Here is a 26,453-nt window from a genome sequence, read left to right as displayed (position 1 = left end):
TGCACAAAATCCATCTGAGGATTATAACAGAAATCCTAAAAAGCTCCCCTAATGGCAAAGTTGATAAGTGACAAGTGAGGAAGGCTTCATAAATAGTTTGATTTTAATCTGACCCTCCCCCCTTGAATAAATAAATAAACAATAAAAACGAAAACGTTTTTTTTCATTTTAGAATGTGTGAACAAATGTATATGCATGTTATTAATATTATATTTTTTTATTATGTCTTTCTGCTTGGAGTCTCTGCCCGTGGTGCTGAAATCTGCCGCTCTAGGAGCTGCTCACGTGACTGCGGTTCCTCCCTCCGCAGGCTGCTGAGTGTGCGCGCGCTCCTGCGTGGGCTCAGAGAGCGGACAGTTCAGTTCTTTAGCGATCTATAGCGAAGCGGGCTCCGGGGTTGCTGTAGTTTGCCTGAAGCGAGGAGAGGTCCGAGCAGCTGAATGTGTGTCTGCGACTGTGCGTAAATTCTTTCCCTTCTTCGACCCCTTTTTGTTTTCTATTTTTTTTGTCGTTGCAAGTGTAGCATGTGGTGGTGGGGTCTTTAGAGTGGGCTGTTGCCCCCGAAATGTGACTGTATTTCGGGGGTGCTCCCTAAAGAACATGTAAGAATCAGCAGGAAAGCGCGCAGATCCTTCACGGATTCTCAGCCACAATGCAGAAAGGGATAAGACTCAATGATGGGCATATCACCTACCTTGCTCTTTTGGCGAAGAAAGATGGGACGAGGAGAGGATGCTTGAGCAAGAAAAGCTCAGACAACACAAAATGGCATTCAAAGTGGTTCGCCTTGCTGCAGAACATGCTGTTTTATTTCGAAAACGACTCCAGTTCACGCCCCTCTGGACTCTACCTGTTGGAGGGGTGTGCTTGCGACAGAGCACCGTCCCCGAAACCGTCTCTGTCAGCGAAGGAATGTCTGGAGAAACAGGTAAGACTTCCGCAGAGGTGCAGGAGTTCTGCCAGAGGTAATCCCCATTCTGATGCCGTCACAGCCTTCAAATTACTGCAAAAAAATGTTGCAATCTTCCTTTTCGGCTGCACAACCCAAGCAAAATCCCAGAAAAAAAGTTACATAGTTACTATTTTTCTTCTATTCTGCACTAAAAAATATGTCTATTGATTGTTACCAAACATCCACATTAAGAAAGGCTAACAGATGACAGAATGCATGCATACCTCTGCAAACTTTCCCAACTCTACCTCGCCATCATCACTTTGGCATCACATTTGTGTAAACTCACCAAGATAGTGAATGCAGCTCATTTAGAAGGAGCAAACTTAGGCTGTATCCAAAATTTGCAGGTTTCTTTCTTGAAAGGGAGAGCTGCCTCTTTACTTGTCGTTTCGACATATTGATTTAATTCCCTCTCTTGATATTAATAGCATCCTGCCTTGGCAACTGTGTTTCCCCGGTTTATAGCCGGGGTTTAGGTGATAGCTCTGGCTTTATCACATGCTGTTAACAACAGCACTGAATGACAAACCAAAGAATGTCCCTGGAGTTGCTATTGCTTTTCCCAGAGCACCTTCAGTTTGAAGTCACTTTTTTATGCAGAGGAGGAACATGTGTGAGGGTCAAACAACTTCTGTGTGCTCTTAAAGGTAGCCAGAATCTCACTTATAAGAAAAACCCAGCTACGTCAGAACCAGTTCTGCAGCAAAGACCCAAACACTGAGTCAATTTTCCTGAAGAATGTGGTGGTCAGGGTGTTTGAAGACTTTGTGAAATGTAATACAGATAAGGTTTGTGTCTATATTCAAAAATCCATAAACTAACAGCCACGGCTGTCCTTAGAGAAGAATATTTTGTCATCATTGAGTGTAATTCAAAGTCTCCAAGACTAAAGTAAATAAATTTCCTCCTTTTCATCTTTTTCATGGTTACATTACTTTGAGAAGTTTGATCACTTTTCCCTTAGATGTTGTTCGGCCTTGTTAGGCAGAATTTCTTTGAAAGTTTGTTATGCTGCTGTCAACGGTTCTGAAATGATTTTAACTGTGTCTGTAAAGGCAAAGTGTCTCCCCCCAGATAAAGAATGATGCAAGATTTGTGAGCACTTGATTTTTATTGTGTTTTAGATTTTACTTTCACAGAGATCTGCAGATAAGCACAAAGTGCTTGTATGTTAAACATTGGTTTTTGGACAGCAGTATGCATGAAATGCGTGCTTGATGACATCTTTGGTGACAGCTGTTCATGCCCACTGCTCCAGTAAATTTATTTCAGTGGTGAATTAAATGGATTAGAAAGACTTCAATTAACATATCCCAGTCTGCTGTTTAGGTCAAATGAGTCAGGAGCATGCTCTTTTTATTTTTCATCTGATAAAGTGCAGGCTCGCAAATGTATTCTTTTTTTTCTGTGGTAGGAGCTGCACGCGTTGCTGTGTGTGATCAATCATGCCTGCATGTGTCCACGTCTGCACAGCTTGTGCGACTCATCTGATCTTCTGTGTGTTGCCTTGAAGTCTATATTTGCCTCGGTGTGTCTTCCTACATGCACCGGTGTTGATCTTTATAAGAGAGCAGCTCCACAGAGAAGGTGAACTAAGGACAAAAAGTCTAATCAATGCTTCATGTCTCTGATGTTGTACAGATTTCCATTTGACAGTACGTGCTCTGAAATATACAAGGATGGCAGAGGAGTCGATGATCATACTGCAGGGGTCATCGCAGGCAATGCCACTGTGAAGTCCCAACACAAAATGTGTGACACGTGTGAATTGCAGCAGGTTCCAGATTATTGTTGTGCAGTGTGTCTGTGCACATCAGCCGGTATGTGTGTTTTAGAGCAGCAAGAGGAATGGTCAGGAGAGTACTAGATCTTATCTGTCTGTGACAGGGAGAGGGACAATGCAGCGAAAAGATTCCAAATCAACCGCTACCTTGCAGGGCTGCAGCGCTTTTTATAGCCCTCACTCCTCAAAAAGGCAAAAGATCTTTCTTAACCTCCTGCTTCGTCTGTCTCTCCCCTCTCATTGTATTCTTCGGTGCGTTCTACTTTTTATACGTTCTTATTTCTCGTTTAAAAGGCGAGCAACGTTTAAGCCCACAGTTACTATGGCAACCCCTATTTGCATCTCAAAAAGTGCATTTGAAGGGGACTACAAAATGTGAAACAATATGCTTTGGCATTGTGCTTCATTTAGCAAATGTAGAAAAAAGTGGTTGTATGAAAACTCAAAAGAAGTCAGCAGGGTTTTTTGTTGCAGCGAAAAAAGGAGGGGGGTTTTCCGCTTTTGTTTTTAATTATTCTGTTATATTTAAGCATGTATCTTTACGTTTATTGTTCCCCTATTTAATTTCAGTAATGCATTTGGTCACTTAAGTGAATATATATTTTTTTAAAAAGTTGTACGTATTAAAAAAAAAAGAAGTTTCAATAGAAACAGGAACAAATTGAGAACAGTTTGGAAAAGATTGGAGATGAAAAAACCTTTTTTCTTGGATCAAAACTGAATCCAAAAAAAAAATTCATTTATTGGTCTTTCTGATAAAATCCAACTTCTGCTTGAGCATTTGAAGAGAGGACCACCCATACCTTTTGATGGTTTCACTTAACCGCGTCTGTACCAAATATGAAGTGAGGTAAAATTAAATATAGCTGCCAACAAAAAAAAAAAAACCTTTACCCACCAACTGGCAGAATGTGAGAGACGGCAAACACATTATTGACAAAGGCCAGTTCTTCTGCATTACTGGAAAAACAGAACATTACTCCCCTTCAATAATCATTTGCTCCTGGCATTTGGGAGGAATAAAAAAAACAATATGTTTTGGTTGTAGGTTATTTTTACAGTGTTCATTGTTAAGTAATTGGATGTTAAGTTACAGATATCTCTGCACAGCAGGAACCAGCACTTTGTTGTCTAAGGACTTGATTTTATGGGGCTATATTTAAAAATAAACAGTTTTTGTTGCCTACCGTTGACATAAATGAACTTTTAGAGCTGCAAATAGATGAGACACTTTACAAGAGTAAGTCAATTGTAAAAACCCAATGCTGCCAAAATGATACCAGATCACTAGAAGATGCCAAAATAAAACCACAGTGTCACAAGGAGGCTCCTGCCAATTCAGAGGTGAGTTGCCAGGTTACAAGACAGAATCCACGAAGGCTTCACAATGAACCTCTCAAGACACTTCCCTCAGGATCTCTTGCTTCCACTCTTTCGTACACATGTTCATGTGCATGTATATATGTGCATGTGCGCCTATGAGTTCAGCCAGTTTCTGTTTCTGCACAAACTTAACATCCATATTAATATCTGAGAAAATGTTCAACTTTGTTTTGCCTTTGTCCTCCAGTATTACTTCACTGTCACGTTCAATCACGACAACCAGAAAGCTCTGGAGCTGCGCACAGAAGACGTCAAGGACTGCGATGAGTGGGTGGCTGCCATCACTCAAGCCAGGTAACTCACACACCTGACCCCTCACCCGCTTAAACTTGTGCATCTGTGCATGTTGTTTTAGTGATTGCAAGAGGTTTTAGGAACCATCAGGCTTTAAAAAGTGCAGCAAAATAATTCAAGCATTTCAAGAGTAAGACATATTAATTTATCAGTTTTTCACATTATGTCAACTTAAATTTTAATGTAGCAGTAGATGTCCATTTTTATCTGTATGTTTAACTGTCTGTCTATCTATTCATCTATTAGATGACATAAAAACTAAAGCATTTGAAATTATTGTCTTTTTTGATAACAAAAATGTAACCAAACATTTGCTTATTTTAGCTCTTTTTGGTGGATTTTTCATTTTTAAAATCAGTGACGTAAGTTTATGAGAGAAACAAATCTTTAAGAATTATGCACACCCAAAGGCAATGAAATCCCAGCAACACCCTCAGTGGAAATGTCAGTGGTGTGCATTTATTTGGCAAAAGGTCAATTGATCGGCAGTGCTCCAGATTAAATCGATTGGTTGTCTGTCAGGCAGCAGCTCGTACTGTACAGAGGGAAACTGCCTTGATGTACTGAAATGCATGGCAGGACTGAAGTTGAGTGCATGCCATATCCAAACATGTCACATCTTATAGGTACAATCTGCTTTGTTTTAGGAATCAGTAAACAAACTCAGTAGAAGCCCTACAGAACGTGCACAAAAAGTGTTGGATTGTGTAATTTTCAGCTCAAATTGGAAATAAAGTAAGCAAGTATTCCACAAATGTGAATTGCATAACTTCGCGGGTCTAGAGGATACAGGCGTAGGATCTTGTGTTCAAACGTTTAACAGGTCTGCTTGACGAGGCCCACTAAAACATGTGTTAATGAGGTCTTCCTAATCTCTGTCCACGTATGTCTGTGTAGTTACAGAAACCTGGCGACAGAGCATGAGACCCTCATGCAGAAGTATCTTCATCTACTCCAAATAGTGGAGACGGAGAAAACGGTTGCCAAGCAACTTCGACAACAGATAGAGGATGGAGAAATCGAAATAGAACGGCTAAAATCAGAGGTAACCTGATAAACCTGAGTTTGTGTGAATAGACATTTTGGTTTCACGTTTTTTCAGGAAATCTGGAGGGACGGAGAAAGCAATGGAGAAACAAAGTAGTGAGACAGAGAGGTCATAGGCACAAAGAGGTCGCAGAACAGAGTCTGCCACCCTAAACCAGGACAGTAAGGGTTCAGGATTAGCATTGCAGCTTGCAGAGCACCCTGGACATTCAGTAGTGCTGTTCAGGGTTTTGTCTCCTCATTATTCAGGCTGAAGAAGATCAAAGCATTACTCTTTAGTGTGCTAATGGATGCTTCAATTGAATTCAGCATTTTCAATATGCATGAGTCAGCTTTTGTTGTACAATGATACTACAGAGTGTATCACAAAATGATCTACTTTTCTGTCTTTTCATGGTTAAGTGTGCGCTAGTAATGGATGTTTAATATCAGCTGTTTATTAAAAAGTTTTCTTCTTCACATTCAGAGGGTTTGAGTGGAGCAGAATTGAAACACAATAGGTGACATTTTGTCATTACTGGTACAGTTTCTTCTTCCATCAACTCTTTGAAGCAGCTAATAGACCAAAGCAAAGTTGATCAAAAGGCTTTTCAACATGATGATGATGATGAATAAAACATGCAACCAGTTATTTTCTGTACTCAATTTAGTCTACACAGGTTAAAGGGTGGTGGGGGAGGAGCTTATAGGAGCTGTCATTGGGCAGGACATGGGGTTTACCACAAATAGGGTAACTCGTGCTACAGCAATGCGAACACGAGACCGGTAAAGTTAAACAAGAGGAGCAGCAGAACATAGCTTAGTAAATGGAATCAGACTTTGTAAACCAGAGTGTCCGAATGAAAATCAAATAAAAAAAAGACAAGAGTACCTGAATAAACACTATCACAAAAAAAGCTACACAGTATAACCACACCTCATTTTAGTGGCTAATAATATAAAATATATAAATAAATAATAAATATAAAAAAAATACTAGGAATTGCCTGAAAATGATTAATTATTTTAATGGAATAAAAAACATTTTTTAAACTCATATAAAAACAAAATAATGAACTTAATGATCTTTAAAAACAGCACAAAACAGCTCAGGATGGTGGAAAACATGTTTTGCTATGTTATATTTCTTTAAAGAATCCAAATGCTAACTTGGGTTTGGTTAACACCAAACCCCATTCTTTGCATTTTGCTAAAAAAAGTGTAACTAGCTGACCCAGTCTGTAACCTGTTCAACCTGCTGAAAGGCAGCAGTTTGTTTGATGTAATCTGCACTAAATATTTGAAATGTTGGCTGTCCCTGCGGCCCCAACGGCTGGAGAGCCTTTCATTGGTCAAATGCTGGTAAGAAATTTCCCTTGGGGGAGACTAACTGTAGATTTAAAACATAAAAAAAAGATGTTGGGTAATGCTTGGACTGTCCCACTTAAAAGCAATTTGAGACTAGTCATTTTCTATGCTGTTAGCGAACATGTACTGCAAATATTTATTTGATTTTTCTAGCCATACCTTCATGTCCCTCTGCATAGATTTTCACACAAATTCTGATTAGACAAACATTTAACCTTTGTGCTATCTTAGATGACCCCACCCTTACATTGACGTGTTCTCCCTACCATGACAAAGGTGGATAAAGGTGGAAAGATTTCATGTAATCCATGGACACCAGTGAAGATCACAAATCATTGAAGACAAAAGGTTTAGCGCACTGTCTAGTGGGTCTAGATGACCCAACTCCCAATGTTAAAATGCCTAGGATAGCACAAGGGTAACAAAAACAACAACATAATAGTTACACTTCCAGTGAGGCAGCACGATGGAGCAGTGGTTAGCACTTTTGCCTCAAATCCCAGCTGGGACCTTTCTATGTGGAGTTTGCATGTTCTCCCCTTGCATGCGTGGGTTTTCTCAGCGGATTCCAGCTTCCTCTCATCGTCCATAAACATGCTTCATAGGTTGATTGATTACTCTAAATTGTCCCTAGGTGTGACTGAGAGTGTGTATGGGTGTGTGATTCAGGGTACACCCTGGCAGGATATACCCTGCTTCACCCAACAGCGGCCAGGTTAGGCTCTGGCAGCCTCATGACAGCAAAAGGGATACCTCAGGTTTAGAAAATGGATGGATGCACTCCCAATGAGTTTTACTGCTGAAGTAAAAAAAAATGAAATTACCTTTACAGGGGCAAAACTTTTATGCTTCCAAAAATTTTTGTTGAAATTGCAAGTATTTTTATGGGAGTAAAAACACTTGGCCTCTTAAATAAAACTGAATACAGGTGAAAAAACGAATTGTGCTGACTTTACAGATTGCTGCGCTGCTGAAGGACAATATAAAGATCCAGTCGAATCCAGAGGTGCCCCCCAGTGAGGACGACACAGAGATAAAAAAGATAAAGAAGGTGAAGTCTGGCTGCTTTGCTGCTGTAAAGGTTTTATCTAGAAAGTCAAAATCATAGGTTTTAATCCTTAAAAAAATGAACACACCAATGCAAAGAGGATTTAAAAGCACAATCAATGTTTTTTAAATTAATTTGATCAATTGATCAATTAATCTCTTATTTTAAATGAATGAAAAACATTTATTGTGTGGTTATGAAGCCATTGTCATGAATAAATATGTTGATGTAGTTCAAAACCACATGAGCTGCTTTCTTGTAAGTTAATTTTATTATCTCTCCCTAGCTGTTGCTATGTGTCAAACCATAAGGTCTTTACAAATAAATTAATCTACAATTTACAAAGAAAAACTGAAAAATGAACTCCAGGCAGGCAGTGGGAATTAGTTTTCACTAAGTGTGTTTGATGCTTATGCTGATGAACGCAGCAAAACAGAAGTGAAAAATGTTACAAGTATAATTTAAAAAAATGCTCAAAATGAGCAAAATCTGACAAAAAAAAACTTTCTTTTGAAAAGTAAACTGCATTTGGTGCAAAGGTAGCACTGTCCTTATCTATGATGCATCTCATCTTAGGTCCAGAGTTTCCTGCGAGGCTGGATTTGCCGCAGGAAGTGGAAAACCATCATCCAGGACTACATTCGATCACCACACGCCGAGAGCATGAGGAAGAGGAACCAGGTGGTGTTCAGTATGCTGGAAGCTGAGGCCGAGTATGTACAACAGCTTCACATCTTGGTCAACAATTTCCTGCGGCCACTTCGCATGGCAGCTAGCTCCAAGAAGCCCCCCATCACCCACGACGACGTCAGCAGCATCTTCCTGAACAGGTGACCGGGGTCAGACAGGAAGTGGTAGAAGAGAGGAAAGGAGAATGGCTTGTAACTAACATTTTGCTTTTTTTGTTTGATCAGTGAGACCATAATGTTCCTTCATCAGATCTTCTATCAGGGTCTAAAGGCCAGGATAGCCAGCTGGCCAACACTGGTGCTGGGTAAGAGGCGGAGCCTGGGAGGTCACACACATAAAGCAGCATTGTTTTTTTTTACTTGTTAAAGGTTAAATTTACTTTAATTTGACTCCTTTTTGATGTTTGTATGTGGTTTATTCTCTAAATTTCTCTTCAAATAAGCTTGAGGCATTGGCATAATTAAGGCCAGTGTCTGATCTACAAAAAAAAGAAAAGAAAAGGATAAATTATTTTCCAAAAATCTGACAAATTTATGTTAGGATATTACTGCTCTTTTGAGGCTTTTACTTGCTGTATCCAACAACACAGCCTAAGTTGCTGTTTCTCTTCCAGCTGACCTGTTTGACATCCTGCTGCCCATGCTCAACATCTATCAAGAGTTTGTGAGGAACCATCAGTACAGCTTGCAGATCCTGGCCCACTGCAAACAGAACCGAGACTTTGACAAACTGCTCAAGCAGTACGAGGCTAAACCTGACTGTGAGGAGCGGACTCTGGAGACCTTCCTCACCTACCCCATGTTTCAGGTGTGGTTCCATAGCTACAAAGGGCGTGGTTCCTTTTGAGAGTTTATAAGTTAGTTTTAAAGTATAGTTTATTTTTATTTTTTTCATGGAGCAATATCTAAAAAAACAAACAAAAGAAAGACAGGTTTTTCGAGTGTCAAAAAGTTAGGAAAATAAATGGTTCCTTCTTACTTTCCCAGCTAAACAAGTTATTTCTGCTGAAGTGTTTTAACTAAATGTTTAATTAGACAGATTGTTGTTGTAATTGTCCAATTGGCAAGACAACTGTAAATGTTCAAAAATGAAAACAACAACCCAACTTCACAGCTAATAAATGTGTCACATCAGTTTTTGCTATATGAATATAAGGATTTAAAGAGAATAGTTTCTCATGTTGGATGGGGTTTTCATGACATCATCACTATTAGATAAGTCAATCTGAAGACTGTAATTAGGGTGAAAACATGCTGAGAAGTTATGAGACTAACGTCATCATGGCGCTAATGATGCTCCAATATGATTTGGTTTTGGTCCTTTCAAGATCGATGGAAGATTCCCTGGCTAACGCATGTCAGAATTTTTTAAGAAAAGGAATTAGGTTACCTTTAGCTTAAAAATCCTTGTTTTTGCTAATGAAAGTTGTGCTTCATACTCATTTCAGGCTACCCTCTCTCTGCCTTTCAGATTCCACGTTACATCCTGACTTTGCATGAGTTGCTGGCTCACACACCTCATGAGCACGTGGAAAGAAACAGCTTGGACTACGCCAAGTCAAAATTGGAGGAGCTTTCTAGGTACAACCACCTGCTCACACCCAGCACAACAGAAAAAAAACAAAGATAATTGCACTGCCTATAAAACTTTAACTACTTAAATCAAGTTTAACATAAAATAACTAACATTTTATGTCTTCAATCCTTGAAATCAAATACCTTTGTACACACAAGAGATTTGTACCAAATTATAGTAATTGGATGATGCTGGATCTGACACCTAAAGGTGAAAAAGTCCATTAAGACTGTTCAGACGAATGTAAAGGTTCTCTGGAGAAGTTTTCCAGCTCCTGTAGATTTGCTGTCCTTTCAGAATTATGCACGATGAGGTAAGCGAGACAGAGAACATCAGGAAGAACCTGGCTATCGAGCGCATGATCGTGGAGGGCTGTGAGGTGCTGCTGGACACCAGCCAGACATTTGTCCGACAAGGTGAAAGAAAGTTTGTCTTGTTGCTGGATCACTACACAAACATTCACGTCACATTTACTTGACTGTAAAGTACAAAACAAATAATACTTAAATTATGGTTTCATAAGGGAACGAGTATTTAAGCAAACACGAAAAATCTAATGATTTTAGCAAATAAGAATAGTAAAACTCAGCAGCTATGTCTTAACGGGTCGGTGTTTTTACAGGTTCTCTGATCCAGGTGCCAATGAGTGAAAAGGGGAAGATCACAAGGGGGCGGCTGGGCTCTTTGTCTCTAAAGAAGGAAGGCGAGAGGCAGTGCTTCCTTTTCACCAAACACCTCATCATCTGCACCAGAGGGTCTGGAGGGAAACTTCATATCACTAAGGTGAAGCAGGATCAACCGTTAAGTGACTTAGGACTCAAAAACGCTTCATATTAGTTTAATGGAGGCAGTCTTGAATTTACTTTCATCTGTTATTAACTTAAAGCATTATTGATCTTTGGTGGCCGATTTGAAAAAAAAAAAGCTTAACTTGTTAGTTTCTTATCATATACTTAAATGTGTACTTGTGCTTAGTGATGTATTGCTTTGTGAAGGACGCTTTAAGGCAGAGAGCTGAACTCCTGATCTAATGTACTTAAACATTTCTATTAGCTGTTAACATGGTTCGACCTCTCAATCATGTCACAGAATGGAGTGGTGTCTCTCATCGACTGCACCCTGATGGAGGAGCCAGAGGGCACAGATGATGAATGTAAGCCACTGTGTGTACTTTATACAAATGTCTGATAAAATACACAGAATTGGAGCCCATTTTTTTTCACTGATTGTTCAACTCATAACAAATCTTACAAATTGGCATCTTCAACTTACATTGAATCTTTTTTACATGTTATGACTCAAATTACTCATAGCATTTAAAATGTAATGTCAAAAATACTTAAAATTCAGAGAATTGTTTGCACAACTAAGTTAAAAGAGTTACCCTGAGGTATTTATGACCAGGTAAAGGAGGTGTAACTGTTTTTTGTAATGATAATTCTTTTGCTTGTATAAAAAAATTAGCCTGGATGTCAGTGCCATACTACTCTGGTGATTCAATTTCAAATCTATAACTTGGTTTATGATTTAAAACCGTTTGATCAAACATTCATTTATTTTTCGGGTTTTCATCAAAACAAAAAAATGTTTAGTTAGGAAAGACAGTTTTGCTAAAGCCTGAGATTTAAACTGGACAATGAGTGGAACTTTCATTTATAAGGTTAGAAATTCTATATTAAAACTAACAGAAAAAAATATTTTGCTTGATAAAAATGCTAAAAAACAAAACAATTTTCAACTAAAATACATTTATGGATTTGATGAATACATTCTGCATTTCCTAAATTTGGAGCAATTTAAGCCCACTTTTTAAATTTTTTCTAAACCCAGCGCTAATAGAAACAAAAAAAATACTTCTGACCAAATTTGCATCTAAACAGTTTAAAGAGTAATCCCGCTTTTCACTTTTGCACGTTTTTCTGCTGCAAACAAACTTACAAGGACTGTTGAACTTGCAGCAAAAGAACGAAGCGGTCAGGACACGGAGCACCTGGACTTTAAGGTGATGGTGGAGCCCAAAGACGTCCAGCCGTTCACAGTCATCCTTGTGGCTTCGTCCCGACAGGAAAAGTCAGCCTGGACAAGTGATATCAGTCAGGTCTGTCGTAAATTTCTGTCTTCCTCCAACTCTTGGTTAGATGTCTAGTTTCTTTGGATGTGATCAATTCTGAGAAAGAATCTAATAATAAAGATAGTTAGAGCAGCAGAATTCTGAGTTGGGTAACAAAGTGAAGATGTGAATAAGCAGGTTTGTAAGCTCTCCCCTTTCTCTGTAAGAGCTCTTTTTGTTCTCTTCTCTTACCTTACAGTGTATTGACAACATCCGCTGCAATGGGCTAATGATGAACGCCTTTGAGGAAAACAGTAAAGTCACCGTACCTCAGATGATTAAGTAAGAGTTGGTCACCAATGTATTACATGCGCACAGTTTGACTCCTGTAGCATTACATAAATATATGGAAAATGCAAAAAGCAGTTCCTCTTTATGAAATGCTTCAATTTACTGTTAGGTGGAAGTCAAAACCAAAAGCTTTTGTTTGCTTTTAAACGTGGTCCACCAAATATTGAGAGACAAACAAGACAAACAGTCTTAGTAGATTTTTTAATTGAATTGAAAAATCTAAGAAGCAATGAATTTTGCAAAACTGTGTATGTTTGATGAAGTCAAAGGATTACGCATCGAACTTAAAAGTAAAAAGAAAACAACAAAGACCTGTTGTTAAAATATTCCTGAAAGTTTCTTTTTCTTAGAGCTAAGGAAGTGACAACTTTTCTACTGACTCAGTCATTTACAATAAAGCGTTCCGTTGAATCCATGTGGGTACCCCCCCCCCATTCTTTTGACCTCTACTTCAGGTCAGACACCAGCTTGTACTGCGATGACGTCGACATTCGCTTCAGCAAAATGATGAACTCGTGCAAGGTGCTGCAGATTCGCTACGCCAGCGTGGAGCGCTTGTTGGAGAGGCTCACGGATTTGCGATTCCTCTCTATTGACTTCCTGAACACGTTCCTCCACTCGTATCGTGTCTTCACCAGTGCTGCTGTGGTGTTGGACAAGCTCATCACCATCTACAAGAAGCCAATCAGTGCCATCCCTGCACGGTAAGAGGGCCTGCTGGGGAAATTCCCTCAGTGGACGCCTTAATTAATATTACCTTTCAGGATAAAGTTAGAGATTAAGGATAGAATAAGTTCTTGAAAGTTTATGTGATTCCTTTTTTGATAAAGATGCACCAGCATCATTCCCTGCTACACTGCAAACAGAAGCCTCCCCTTGAAAGAAGTCAGAAATTCTTCAAATTTGAAACATTTTCTTAAATTGATAGAGGTGTTAATTAATAACCGGCGTATCAATTTTTATTCCTATGATCCAACTGGATCGATCTGACGGAGGCAAGTTGTTGTTCGAAACGACCTATTCCATTAAAAAAAAAAATTCAAAATGAAATAAATTGTTATATTGATATTGGAAAATACCATATGGACTGAGTAGGTTTATCTGACTAAAACATAAAAGCTATCACGTTCATCACAGAGGAAAACACACATGATGACAGCAAAAAAAAAATAAGTAAGCCATCATTAAGTCCAATGTGTGGAAGCACTGAATTCAGCAAAGACATGTGACCATACAATATGGTAGAATGTTATAAGAATGGTCTATTTGTATTGTTTTCATGTAAAAAACAACGGTGGGCTGAACTTAATGAAACTTAAATGTGAATGGATTTGACATTCATTCTTGTTCCCTTGTTTGCTTGTACACATATTTAATATACACTTCCTTATTTGGCAAGAAATATAAATAATCTGAAACATAGTACCCAGGTATTTATCTCTGAGTCACACTGGTTGAATTTTTAGATAAAGATGTCCTGGATCGATTTGAGGTCAGTGAATCGGATCGTTCAAAATGAACCAAAATCGACTATGAGTCGGATTTGGAAACACAAATTATGACATTGATCGAACTGTTGCAAAAAATAAGTTTGCAAAGGGCCAAACCATTTCTTACCAAGAATTTAAATTTTAAGAGAAAAACCCACCACTAAGACATGTTTTTGTAAACTGAGATTATTTTTCTGTTGAAAACTTTTTTGATGAAATAATTTTTCTTGAAAGATAGAAAAGCGGACCATTTTTTTCCAGAACAAGGATCTTTTTTACTTTCTTGAAATTCCGTTTTGGCAGCAGAAAACACTATAACTACACTGCTTATTTTTACAAGTTCCTCAGTGCGTGGTGGATCCCACCAACTTGTTATAAGAGAAACAGGAACAAAGTTTGGGAATCGCTCCCATTTCCCCCTGAGATGCAGCAGCAGTGATGTACTGGTGCAGTGAGGAGGTGGGGACTTCCCCAGAGTCTACATTAGTCTTTGCTCTCTCATGGTCTGTCTGTGAGCAGCCACCGTATTCTGTCCAGGTGGGGATGGAACAGATGCGGGGGTCACCTCCTCTGTCCTCATCAATCCGAGCTAATTGGGTTCCACCCATCCCTGTCGTCACTCCCTCCTCCTCATTGCGCCTATTCTTTACCCACCTTTATCTGTTTTCTCACTTTTAATTTCTTTCCGAGAGTCTGACCATCCCTCTTGCTGCTGCGCTGTCACCATAGCAACCCTTCACTCTGCTGCAGGACCCCACCCTCTCCCATTCCCTCCTGTCTTCTCCCTCTCTCCCCCATCATCTGCAGCAGATCCACGGTATTAAATATTGATGTCGGTGTTTTGCACCCTGCTCTCATGTTGTCACCTTTCCTCTATTTTTGTTGTAGTCCTCTTTTCTAGCTATTCCGTCATTCCCTCATTTTTTTTCTTTTTTATGTCTATATTTAATCTGATTGCCCCTCATTTCCTCTTTAGCGCCTAACAAGTCTTTTTCCGACTTTTTTTTCTGGAATTTCCGCAACGAGAAACATCAGGGCTGCAGCTATCACCATATAGGGCTGGAGGCTCCCCACTCGCCCACACCCAGCATGCCGTCGTCAGTGTGGTGGAATCCATATCCACTATGTTGCATTAACTCCCGCTTCATGCCCTCCCTCGCTGCTTTTCTGTTTACCCCCTCACTTTTTTTTTCTTCTGTAAACCCCTGTCTCCTTTCTCTCCGTTAGGCTTCCCTTTTCTCTGCTCCTCTCTTGCCATGTCTCTGTGGGCCTCCCTTGGGCTGGTTGCTGTTGGCAGCACCCGTACCTCCCACATTGTCACTTGACATGCTATTTATAGGCCTTCAGAGGGGGTGGCTCTCAGTGCAAGGAAGATGCTGTCTTAAACAATGTAGCTTAAATAAAAGAGGCAGGAACTCCAGAGAAGCCCTGCAGTTAACGTGTCCCCACTCTGCTTCTGACACGTGCAGCAGGCACCCCCCATCACGGTGTATCCTTTTCTCCCTTGTGCACCTCCTCAGATCGGGCTCTTTTCAACCCAATTTAGAAAGAAGCTCCTCTTACAGTCCTGTTTCTGTTTTATCCCAACTCCCTGTGTTCTGTATCCTCCAGCTCTTTGGAGCTTTTCTTTGCAAGCAGCCAGAACAACAAACTCCTCTACGGCGAGCCACCCACGTCGCCACGTGCCAGCCGCAAGTTCTCCTCCCCTCCTCCCCTCTCCATCACCAAGACGTCCTCTCCGAACCGCCGTCGCAAACTTTCCCTCAACATTCCCATCATCACAGGCGGTAAAGCCCTGGACTTGGCTGCGCTCAGCTGCTCTCCTAACGGCTATGCAAGCATGTCCCCCTTCAGTAAGACCACACTCGACATCAACAAGCTCTACGTGTCCAGCACAATGGCCAGCAAAATCCCAGATGAGGCAGAACCCAAAGCTGAAGGCAAAGCTGAGGATGCTGTCCTCAACAAGCAAGGTTGGAGCCTGAAGGACTCTGGTCTGCTCCACTGTGAATAGAAACCCAGCATCTGAAATGTCGGCAATTTAAACAATTTAGATCAATTATAAAAGCCAACCTTGAAATGTTTTTTTTTTTTTAGAACAGTGGGACAATTCTGTTATTCACAGTTGCAGTAGTAAATATCTAAATTAAATTGAATAAATTCAGGAGAAATTTTTACAATGTAAAATTGTTACACTGACCTCACACATTTGGTGATAGTTACTTTATTTCTCTTACTTTAGTCCTGCTCATGTTCTCTTCCTTTTCTCCTCTTCTAATCTGCAAATTTTCTTTCCAGATCTGTCAGTAAGGGAGGAATGTGATGAGGATCCAAGTCAAAGTGATGAGGCAGAAGCAGAAATGTCATCCCCAAAATCTCCATCGACTCCCAAGAATGTCAAGTCAAAGAACTCTGGTACAAGGCAACCTCTCTCCTTAGCCTAAAACCTGCTTTTGAACCCAACCTACCAGTTAGAGAGATTTATGGTAAAGAAAAACTGGCAAAAAGTATGAATGGGACTTAGGGGAACATACTTGTTGATTTTCAACCATAAATATAAGAAAGCTGATGTTTTAGCAGTTAAAAAACTTTAGATATTCTTTGGATTCAATGAGAAGTCTACCAGCACCCGCTGATACACCAAAGTTCTTGAAAATTATTGACGATTTGATTTTATAGTCCCACTCCAAACATCTTTGGATCTATTGTAAAAGCATTCCCACTGGTCTTTCAATTATAATTATGCCTTTTTTTGGACAAAATAAGAAAACTGTGTCATTTTCTTGGACATATTTTAAGTAGTTCATCAGAAATTCAGTGGGGCTGTTGGCATGGAGTAAGCCCTTCCCCATTTCCCGACATCCCTCTGTTTAAATGCTCTTCAGCTAGCCTCCAGCTCCTCACAACCCCGACACAACTATTCAGCAGTACAGTTTTGATCCAGACAGCAGCTTGGACAAGGAAGATTAAAATGTTAACGGATCTATTTGTTTGCAAGTGGATGCATCACAATGAAGCTAAACAGGGAGCTTGTGGCCCGGCCAGCGCATCTTCTACGTAACAAGTCCAACAGCATTTTTTCGTCTGCTCCTGATTCACAACAATTCACAACAATTTGAACATAGAAATACTCAGAAAGACAGTTTTAATCTTAATTTTATTTACATATGTCATCCATCATGACTAAACTGCAACAAGAACAGGATTTTGATTAGAGTGAGACTTTGAAATAGCCGTGTCTAAATGTTGTGCCACCTTGTAGAAAAAATATAGCCATAAGGAAGAATCCTAAATGCTGATGAAATGTTCAGCCGGCTGTTTTAATGCTTACTGTTCTCCAGCACTTTCTGAAAAAATATAAAGTCTAAATGAGTTAGTTTTGGTCAAAAGAATCATGAGGTATTTTTCCCATCCTGACAGGAAACTGAGGTAAAAAGGCAAACCCTCAGATGGAGATAAACAAATATAGCAACAGCCGCCTTATGAAAACTTTTTTCTCAGTGAACTATCAGCATAGACAAAGCCAAATAAGGTCTGGAGAAAAACCACCTACAGCATCCTGGCCCTCCCCGTGCCGCAGAGAGGGAGCATCCACCCCGTAGGTAGTCAAGCACAATTCATCCCCAGTGTGTTCTCTTCCTACGTTACTGGATACAAGGGAAGCCAGTGCCTTTTGTGAGTAGGTGGAAGGAAACCTTGTACCTTAGCAACGATGTACGTGTTCTTCTATACCGCCCCCGGCTTAACGGAGGAAGGCAGAGAGGGAAGAAGGGAGTAAAGGAGGGAGGCAGTTGCTGCCATGAGCTGCAGGACACACTGTGCTGCATCTGTTTCAGCTCTCTGTTGTGCTCTAATGGTCAACAACTTCCCTTAGTTATACTTATTTGCTACTATATATTTACTTAATGTCACACAGACATTCACAACCATTGCAGATGCCAAAAGAAGTCCTATTTAACTTAAACTTTCACTGATTTTTCAAGTACTTTATGACAATAAATTCATTTCTACAAAACTATTTTTGTTCTTTTTGTAGAGTTTTCCCTGTTTAACTTCAACAATGGTATGGTGGTGTCATCTTGTCGAGAGCTGGAAAATAACCGCAGTGCCCTTTCTGCTGCTTCGGCCTTTGCGATTGCCACAGCTGGAGCCAATGAGGGCACGCCGACCAAGGAGAAGTACCGCCGGATGTCTCTGGCCAGCACAGGTCGGGAAAGATAAAGGACCATTTTATCCTCCATTAAAAAAAGGTTTTATGTCAGGTGTTCTCATGGATATAATTACTGGGCTTTTTATAATAGTTTGCTCTATAATGTTTGCTGTAGACATTTTTTTCTTTCTTTAAGATAAAGTAATCATCTGCTGTAAAGAGTCGCTGTAGTGACAGAGATATTTATGTTTTCTGCATCATTTTAAATTGTTTTCTTCAAATCATCTCACTATAATTCACTCTATATTTATCAATAAAAATAAAAAGTTACTAAGCTTATTCATTTATAAGTATGTATGTGTGTGCCAAAACCTTGATTTCCCATTTCTCAGGTTTTCCTACTGATCAGAGGAACGGGGACAAAGAGTTTGTCATTCGAAGAGCTGCCACCAACAGAGTGCTGAATGTTCTGCGCCACTGGGTCTCCAAACATTCACAGGTGCAGCTTCTTTACTTTTTTGCTTCTTTGCTTTTCCACATATATTTGATATATTGATATACAATAAATTGGATGAGAGCTCACTGTTGTTCTCTTTGTGTCGATTTGTAGGACTTTGAGCTGAACTCAGAGTTGAAAATGCGTGTAATTGGCTTCCTGGAGGAAGTGATGCACGACCCAGAGCTGCTGACACAAGAGAGAAAGGCAGCTGCCAATATTATCAGGTAGATCTTCAGCCATTACTTCCTGACACATTTAAAGACGTACATGCAGATTTAAAATAATAGAAATTTGAAGGTTTTTTTTATAATAATAATGCACTAGAAATTTAGTTGATAAAAATAACACAAATTGGGCTGTTTTTAACCTAACTCTCAAAGAGATTGGCTTTATGTTGGGTACTTTAAACTCAGAAAAAAATAATCCAATAAAAAAAATCAGGAAAAAAAATCATAGATTGGGTTAAAATTAAAATCACTGTAACCCAAAGCATTAGTTTTGCTCAAAAAATATTCCTTTTTTAAGGGACCTGAAAAAGTTGTTCTGCTCTCCAAACTTGTACTGTCCTGTTCTGGGTTCTACTGAAACCAGTTAATTTCTACCAGTATAAATACATTTCTATTCTATTCTATTCTATTCTATTCTATTCTATTCTATTCTATTCTATTCTATTCTATTCTATTCTATTCTATTCTATTCTATTCTATTCTATTCTACCCTTGTCCCAACATGAATTACCCTAGAATTCAATTGCATTGAAGAAATAAACCAAGTCTTTTAGGAGTAATAGACATGAGCGATTGGTTATTTGTTATTACTAAGAGGAAAAATGTCAAAACTGGACAGAATAAATAACCTACATAATCTGTCATCATTCATTAATTTAAGCAAATTCAAAGGATAAATAAAAAAGCACTAATTATACAAATCTTTGTGCAGGACTCTCACTCAAGAGGATCCTGGAGACAGTCAAGCCACCATTGAAGAGATCACAAAGATGGTGAGGGGAACAAAAACTGTCTGCAAGCTCTTCCCTGACAGTCATTTGCACTCCAGTTTTGGTCATCGTTTGTGTGGGTTCCTGTGTTTTTAGGCCATGGAGGAAAGTAAGACTGAACCGTTTGAAAACCACTCAGCCTTGGAGATTGCTGAGCAGCTCACGCTGCTCGATCACCTGGTTTTCAAAGTCATTCCTTACGAGTGAGTTCATGCAAAAGTGTGTACATGGATGAACAAACACTAGCGCTGAGTCGTGCATGGAAGCAACTGCAAACCATGGAGGTTGACAGGAAGTGTTTAAAAGGGAACGCTGACCTTTATTTTTGAATAATAACATATTTGTTTTTGAACAGGGAGTTCTTTGGTCAAGGATGGATGAAGAACGATAAGAACGAAAGGACACCATACATCATAAAGACCACCAAACATTTTAACGACGTGAGTGATTCCCGCTAATGACATGGCAGAACGGCAAACCCAGACAGACAGACAGCAGCACAGGTGTGATCATGCCTTTCATCCTCTCCATCAGATCAGCAACCGGATTGCCTCAGAGATCCTGCAGTGGGACGATGTCAACATGCGAGTGGCCGTGATAGAAAAATGGGTTGCTGTGGCCGACATCTGCCGCTGCCTGCACAACTACAACGCTGTGCTGGAGATCACCTCCTCGCTCAACCGCAGCTCCATCTTCCGCCTCAAGAAGACTTGGCTCAAAGTGTCCAAGCAGGTATCAGTCACTTTCTGATGAAAGAGTCCTCACCTGTGAAATGAATTAATCAGATTAAGGACAGTCTCGTAAGATACTCAGTAATCATTTAAAACTCCAATATTCACATACATAGGTTCGTTTGAATATGTTTCCATTTATTACGTTTTATGTTTTTATTCACCTATTTATTAGATTCATTTTAGCCGTTTTTTATTATGTTTAACTTTTAATTGCATTAAAGTGCTTTATAAAAAAAATTATGATGATGCATAAGACTCAGTAAGCAGTTTGAACATTCATTTTTAAACTTTACATGTCCTGTTCTGCAAATTGCATAGTTCACGACACCCGACACAGCAATGATGCTTTTATTGTTGTAACCCGTGGTACAAGTATGTGGTCTACCTGAACACACCTACTTAGTGAATAACACACCTCAATTTAGTGCCATTTACAGAATGTAGTCTGAATGTCCATGGAGGAAACGTCGCCATTGTTCATGGTGGGACTTTGGGGTTCCTGATGGATGGAGATCTTTAAATTGCAGCAGGGTTTTCCATAACTACAGCTTTGCATTTCGCACATCTGAAATTAATTATTTTCTTTTCCGATTGTACTTTTTGGAAGTTTGCAAATTTAAAGGGTTTTCTTTGGCTTTTGAAATTTTATTAGAAATAGCCACAGGTGTTTGGAAATGAATGAAAGGCCAATGTTAGTCAGCCCTGGAGGATTTTGGTCCACTTAAAAGTAGGATATTCTGCTTCAGCAGGCAGGTGTGTAAGTTTGTGTGAAAGTTTACCTTAACTGGTGACGACAAAACAAGTTTCAGGTCCTCTGTTCGTTTTTGCCTTTTGTGCGTACATGTTTTATTTTTTTCCCTGACTTGGTTGCTACTTTGTTCCACTTCTCGTTTGGTCCAGTCCAGTTTAAAAGCCAAACATCAAATTAAATATGTATTTTTTTAATGAAGTCTCTTGGATCATATATGTGTAAAAAAACAGGATATCATGAAAATTTTGGACTTGGTACTCTAAAAGGAAAGAGTAATATTTTCATTTTTAACTGATTTTCAGACCAAGACTGTGATTGACAAGTTACAGAAGTTGGTGTCATCAGAGGGCCGATTCAAAAACCTGAGAGAGGCGCTGAAAAAGTAAGCAGTCCTGGTTTTCTTATGGAGTTTGGGAGACATGTGCAGTATCTTTATTTGCACATGTACAATTATTTCTACTTGATCTGTCTGTTTGCCTCAGCTGTGACCCACCTTGTGTTCCGTACCTGGGAATGTACCTGACTGACCTGGCCTTCATCGAGGAAGGAACACCCAACTACACTGAGGACAACCTGGTCAACTTCTCCAAGATGAGGATGGTAGAGAACTTCAACACAGATTCTGTTTTGTGCCTTAGACCTCTTTTTTTCTTGTTCTACACAAACTTTGTTGCTCTACACAAAGAGCAACAAAGTTTTTTTCTTCCTTCTTAAAATGACCTACAAAACAACCTGCATGACTCAACTTAATGACTTCCTGTGACTTCTTTCCAGATATCGCACATTATCAGAGAAATACGACAATTTCAGCAAACAGCTTACAAGATAGATTCTCAGACTAAGGTGAGATAACTTTCGTTTTGATATTTCATAATGAACTTTTTAAAGATAAATAAAGTTACGGTAAATAAAAAATTTCACAGGATGCTAGAACTTGACAGGAGCAAGCAGAGCACTGCATGGTTGTGGTGCTGAGGTAGAGTGGTTGACCTCTGATTGGAAGGTTACAGGATCGGTTTCTACCCTGCCTGCCCATGAGTCAAAGTGTCCTTGGGCAAGATACTGAACCCTACATTCCTCCTGGTGATTATGGATTGGAACCGGTGTTATGCAGAGGAGCCACCATCAATGTGTGCAGGAGTGAATGGGACTGTGACTGTAAGGTTCTTTCAGCCTTCAAGGAAGGTAGTAAAGTGCTATGTAGGTACAGGGTTCACAACATCGGGTCTTGGCTCAATACCTTATTTTAAGACCCAAGACTTACAAAAAAGTCTTAAAATCTCTTTTACTAATCAGCACATTTTGACTTAAACAGTGGTGTGACATGTTTTTTGACTGGTGGTAGTTGTTGTGCAGTTGGTAGCCTTTTTAAAAGTACATCGCAATATTTAGAGATAGGGATAAGTAAAAGATTGACTTTGTGGTTGTGTTATCTAACCTTTGGCTGTGTGTCCTAATGCTATCTACACTCCAGACATGCGTGGCATGTTCAGGAACATACTGAATGCGGATTCTTTCATGCACTTTTAGCATATGGTGTTCACACTGGACTGTCATTTCTCAATACTAGTGCATGTACCTAAAGTTAGAAAAGGCTAGGTGTTAAATATTGAAGCAGTGCAAATTGTGTACATCTTGCTCCAGGCTTTTACTTTCACTGCTTGATTCCAATATATGACTGTATTGGTGTCATATTATTCTAGCCGGGCACAAACTGCCATTGTTTTCTCCTTCATGATCAATTTTTCAAATGGTTAGCACTTCTGTTTTAAAAAAGGACACCATCCATATGTCACTGCCAAATTCAAGTCCCTACATGGTCAAAGTTCAATTGGTTTAACTTTCAATGCACTTTCAGTGACTGAGGGTTTTGAATGTAGAGCCCAAAAACGGATTAAAAAAATTGCGTAGTGATGTGTAAATGCAAGAATTTTGAATGCGGGAGCCCGAAACCATGCATTTAAGCGCATTTTCATAGACTTTTCATTGGAAGTGGTCACTCAGACATGCATTGGTGTGAACGTTGCATAACACTGGGTTGACAAAAGGGGCGGGGCTTTCCACCTATCCCCACCTGGTGGTGAGTTAGATTCTCAGGCGGAGAGAATGGATAGACCCAAACGTTCTGTTAAAGTCTGTTAGGAATGTCGGGCTAAACCCAAAACAACTCCCCACTTCTGGAAGTTTCCTGCCCCAATTTTTTTTTACAAGAAATTGAAACATTATTGTCCTCATGTTTGGTGAGAAACCTAAACCTTAGAAACTGAGAATCTGTAAAGACTGCTAGATAATTGACCTGAGCAGCTTTTTAGAGGGTAATGTCTGTTTTGACATAGAGCCCATTTAGATGTCTGATTCAACATGCCATTTGCTGACTCTTGACCGCTCTATTCTAACCAATATATTTGGACCAATCTTTTTTGGATCAGTCTGTTGGACCGTTCTGTTTAGACTGTCCTGTTCAGACAGCTCGGTTTTAACGGCTCCGTTTACACCACTCTCTTTAGACCACTCTTTTTATGCTGTTCTGTTTTAACCGCTCTGTTTTGTGTTTCTGCAGGTGGCAAAGTACCTGCTTGACAACAGTACAGTGTTGGATGAGGAGAGCCTATATGAAGCCTCTCTGAGAATCGAGCCCAAAACTTCATCATGAAGACGACCTGTCTATTTCTGTTCTCTTAAAGAAGCAAGACTTCAGCATGTAATTTTACCATTATTTGTATTAGACAGAGTAGGCTGTGCCCTTTTAGTATCTGCTCCCAAATGAACTTGTTGTGCAGTTGTCATCATAGGCAGAGTAGAAGCCCAGAGAACTTTTATTTCTATATTGATGTTATTTTTGTATTGTTGTACATTTACTTTATTTTTATTTAAACTAAGAGAATAAAAAAACAGTTGCCACTTTTTTGTGCCAGACGTCAAGAGAGGACTACAATTATGCAGCTGCAGAATCTAAACAAGCCTCCATTTTCTTTTTGGAAAAAAACACTTAAATATGTCCTTTCATTTGCTACACAAAAAATTTGTTCCTTTAGATCTGGAGTTATTCAATTTCAGTGTGAAAACAGGAGAAATAAAACAACGCCTGGCTTGTTGAACTGAAATACTATTTCAGTGATAAATACAACCAAATCAAGTTTAAATGTGATTGAAAAACATTTTTATCTTTGTTGATTATTGAAAAAATTAGAAACATTAAAGAAAATGTTTTGTTTTCAACCAGCATGAAATGAATATCTTAATGTCACTTTATTCCCCCTGGTGGGCAACATGATGTAAATAATATGTAAGCACCAGGCAATGTATGTAGCAGCTATAACCAATTGTAAGCCACTTTAGGAAGTTAATTTCCCAGCTTCTGGACTCAGACAGTGTGACCCACTGTCCTCATCATTGATTCTCTTTGGCCAGTGCATTATGGGTTTGCCTTAATCATAAAAAGATTATATAACAACAAAAGTATGTAAACTATTTTGTTCTACAATTTGCCAATGGAACAGAAATATTGGCTGTGTATAATACTGTGTACAGGCAGTCATTTTCTTAATGTGCAATGTGTATAAGAACAAGAAAAAAAAAACATTCTCTGAAATGTGTTATTCTTATGAACGTTCAGCTCTGTAACAACTTTTCTGTGTATGATACTTAAAAAAACATGTTGAAAACAACTTATAAGTGTAACACATTCTGCATCCTGTCTGTTTCGACGTGCTGACAGGAACTTTACAGTAATATTATTGTGCTTCTTCTTGGAATACTTATATGTATTTTTTACATGCTTTGTATTGAAAACACCTTAAGCTTGATGGGCAGGCATGTTTCACTTTCACATGTTCAAATCAAACTTGTATCTAGAACCGTATGTGAACTGTATTTAAACGCCAACCTTGCACAATAATCTTTACCCTCTAACAGGCACATCCAATGTTTGCAGTGAGCAATACCCTGTGATACGAGAATTATCTTTCAGTCTATTTCAACAGCTTGAGTAGTATTTCCAGTTTTGTATAAAAGTGTATTCTTTCCTGATTACCTCTTGTTAATAAATCTACTCTTTCTCAGGGGGAGAAATTTCTCAGAGACTGCTGCATATCTTTCACATTGAGAGTTTAATCTTTAAGTAGGGGTGTAACGATTAATGTTCACATTGATATATCATAACTTGTGGTTGCTGATACGATACATAGTTGATATTGGTCCATTTTAACCCTTGTGCTATCTTAGATGACTCCACCCTTACATTGACCTGTTCTCCCTACCATGACAAAGGTGGATAAAGGTGGAAAGATTTCATGTAATCCATGGACACCAGTGAGATTCACAAATCATTGAACAAAAAAGGTTCAGCGCACTGTCTAGTGGGTCTAGATGAAGCCCAGAGAACTTTTATTTCTATATTGATGTTATTTTTGTATTGTTGTACATTTACTTTATTTTTATTTAAACTAAGAGAATAAAAAAACAGTTGCCACTTTTTTGTGCCAGACGTCAAGAGAGAACTACAATTATGCAGCTGCAGAATCTAAACAAGCCTCCATTTTCTTTTTGGAAAAAAACACTTAAATATGTCCTTTCATTTGCTACACAAAAAATTTGTTCCTTTAGATCTGGAGTTATTCAATTTCAGTGTGAAAACAGGAGAAATAAAACAACGCCTGGCTTGTTGAACTGAAATACTATTTCAGTGATAAATACAACCAAATCAAGTTTAAATGTGATTGAAAAACATTTTTATCTTTGTTGATTATTGAAAAAATTAGAAACATTAAAGAAAATGTTTTGTTTTCAACCAGCATGAAATGAATATCTTAATGTCACTTTATTCCCCCTGGTGGGCAACATGATGTAAATAATATGTAAGCACCAGGCAATGTATGTAGCAGCTATAACCAATTGTAAGCCACTTTAGGAAGTTAATTTCCCAGCTTCTGGACTCAGACGCTGTGGGTCTAGATGACCCAACTCGCAATATTAAAGTGCCTAGGATAGCACAAGGGTTAAACGATCCTATTAACTGACCTAAAATCGATCCAGGACATCTTTAGCCAATAATTCAGCCAGTGTGACTCACAGATAAATACCTGGGTACTAAAGTTCAGGTGAAGTTTTCCAGGTTCCTTGTATTTCTTGCAAGATAATCAAGTGTAAATTAAATATTTGCAAAAAAACAAGTAAACAAGAATAAATGGCAAATAAATTTATATTTTACTTTTCTAAAGTTCAGTCCACTGTTGATTTTCCATAATAAAATAATACAAACAAAACATTATTACAACATTCTACCACACGTAATGGTCACATGTCATTGC

At 39.0% G+C, this 26,453-nt stretch overlaps 1 protein-coding gene across 2 annotated transcripts; it reads left to right on the top strand.

The window, feature by feature from the left end:
* Nucleotides 1–327: 327 nt before the first annotated feature.
* Nucleotides 328–25,219, top strand: LOC101154767 (ras-specific guanine nucleotide-releasing factor 1). Of its 2 annotated transcripts, none has more exons than XM_023953581.1 (27): nucleotides 328–928; nucleotides 4,309–4,415; nucleotides 5,313–5,460; nucleotides 7,768–7,860; nucleotides 8,434–8,687; nucleotides 8,772–8,851; nucleotides 9,161–9,354; nucleotides 10,018–10,127; nucleotides 10,420–10,538; nucleotides 10,745–10,905; nucleotides 11,212–11,275; nucleotides 12,081–12,220; nucleotides 12,432–12,514; nucleotides 12,979–13,227; nucleotides 15,625–15,866; nucleotides 16,312–16,428; nucleotides 18,050–18,220; nucleotides 18,556–18,662; nucleotides 18,774–18,886; nucleotides 19,602–19,662; nucleotides 19,756–19,862; nucleotides 20,015–20,099; nucleotides 20,194–20,391; nucleotides 21,447–21,526; nucleotides 21,627–21,744; nucleotides 21,919–21,987; nucleotides 23,705–25,219. In XM_023953581.1, exons 1-27 carry the CDS (start codon nucleotides 653–655, stop codon nucleotides 23,795–23,797), a joined length of 3,639 nt encoding a protein of 1,212 aa, XP_023809349.1. In that variant the 5' UTR covers nucleotides 328–652; the 3' UTR covers nucleotides 23,798–25,219. The 2 variants fall into 2 exon arrangements, with proteins under 2 accessions (XP_023809349.1, XP_011491153.1); XM_011492851.3 differs by having other exon boundaries at nucleotides 15,625–15,986.
* The last annotated feature ends 1,234 nt before the right edge of the window (nucleotides 25,220–26,453 follow it).

This window comes from Oryzias latipes, chromosome 3 (genome assembly GCF_002234675.1).
Source record: "Oryzias latipes chromosome 3, ASM223467v1".
Lineage (NCBI taxonomy): Eukaryota > Metazoa > Chordata > Actinopteri > Beloniformes > Adrianichthyidae > Oryzias > Oryzias latipes.
Note: the sequence above shows the minus strand (reverse complement) of the source record. Positions and strands in the feature narration are given on the sequence as shown.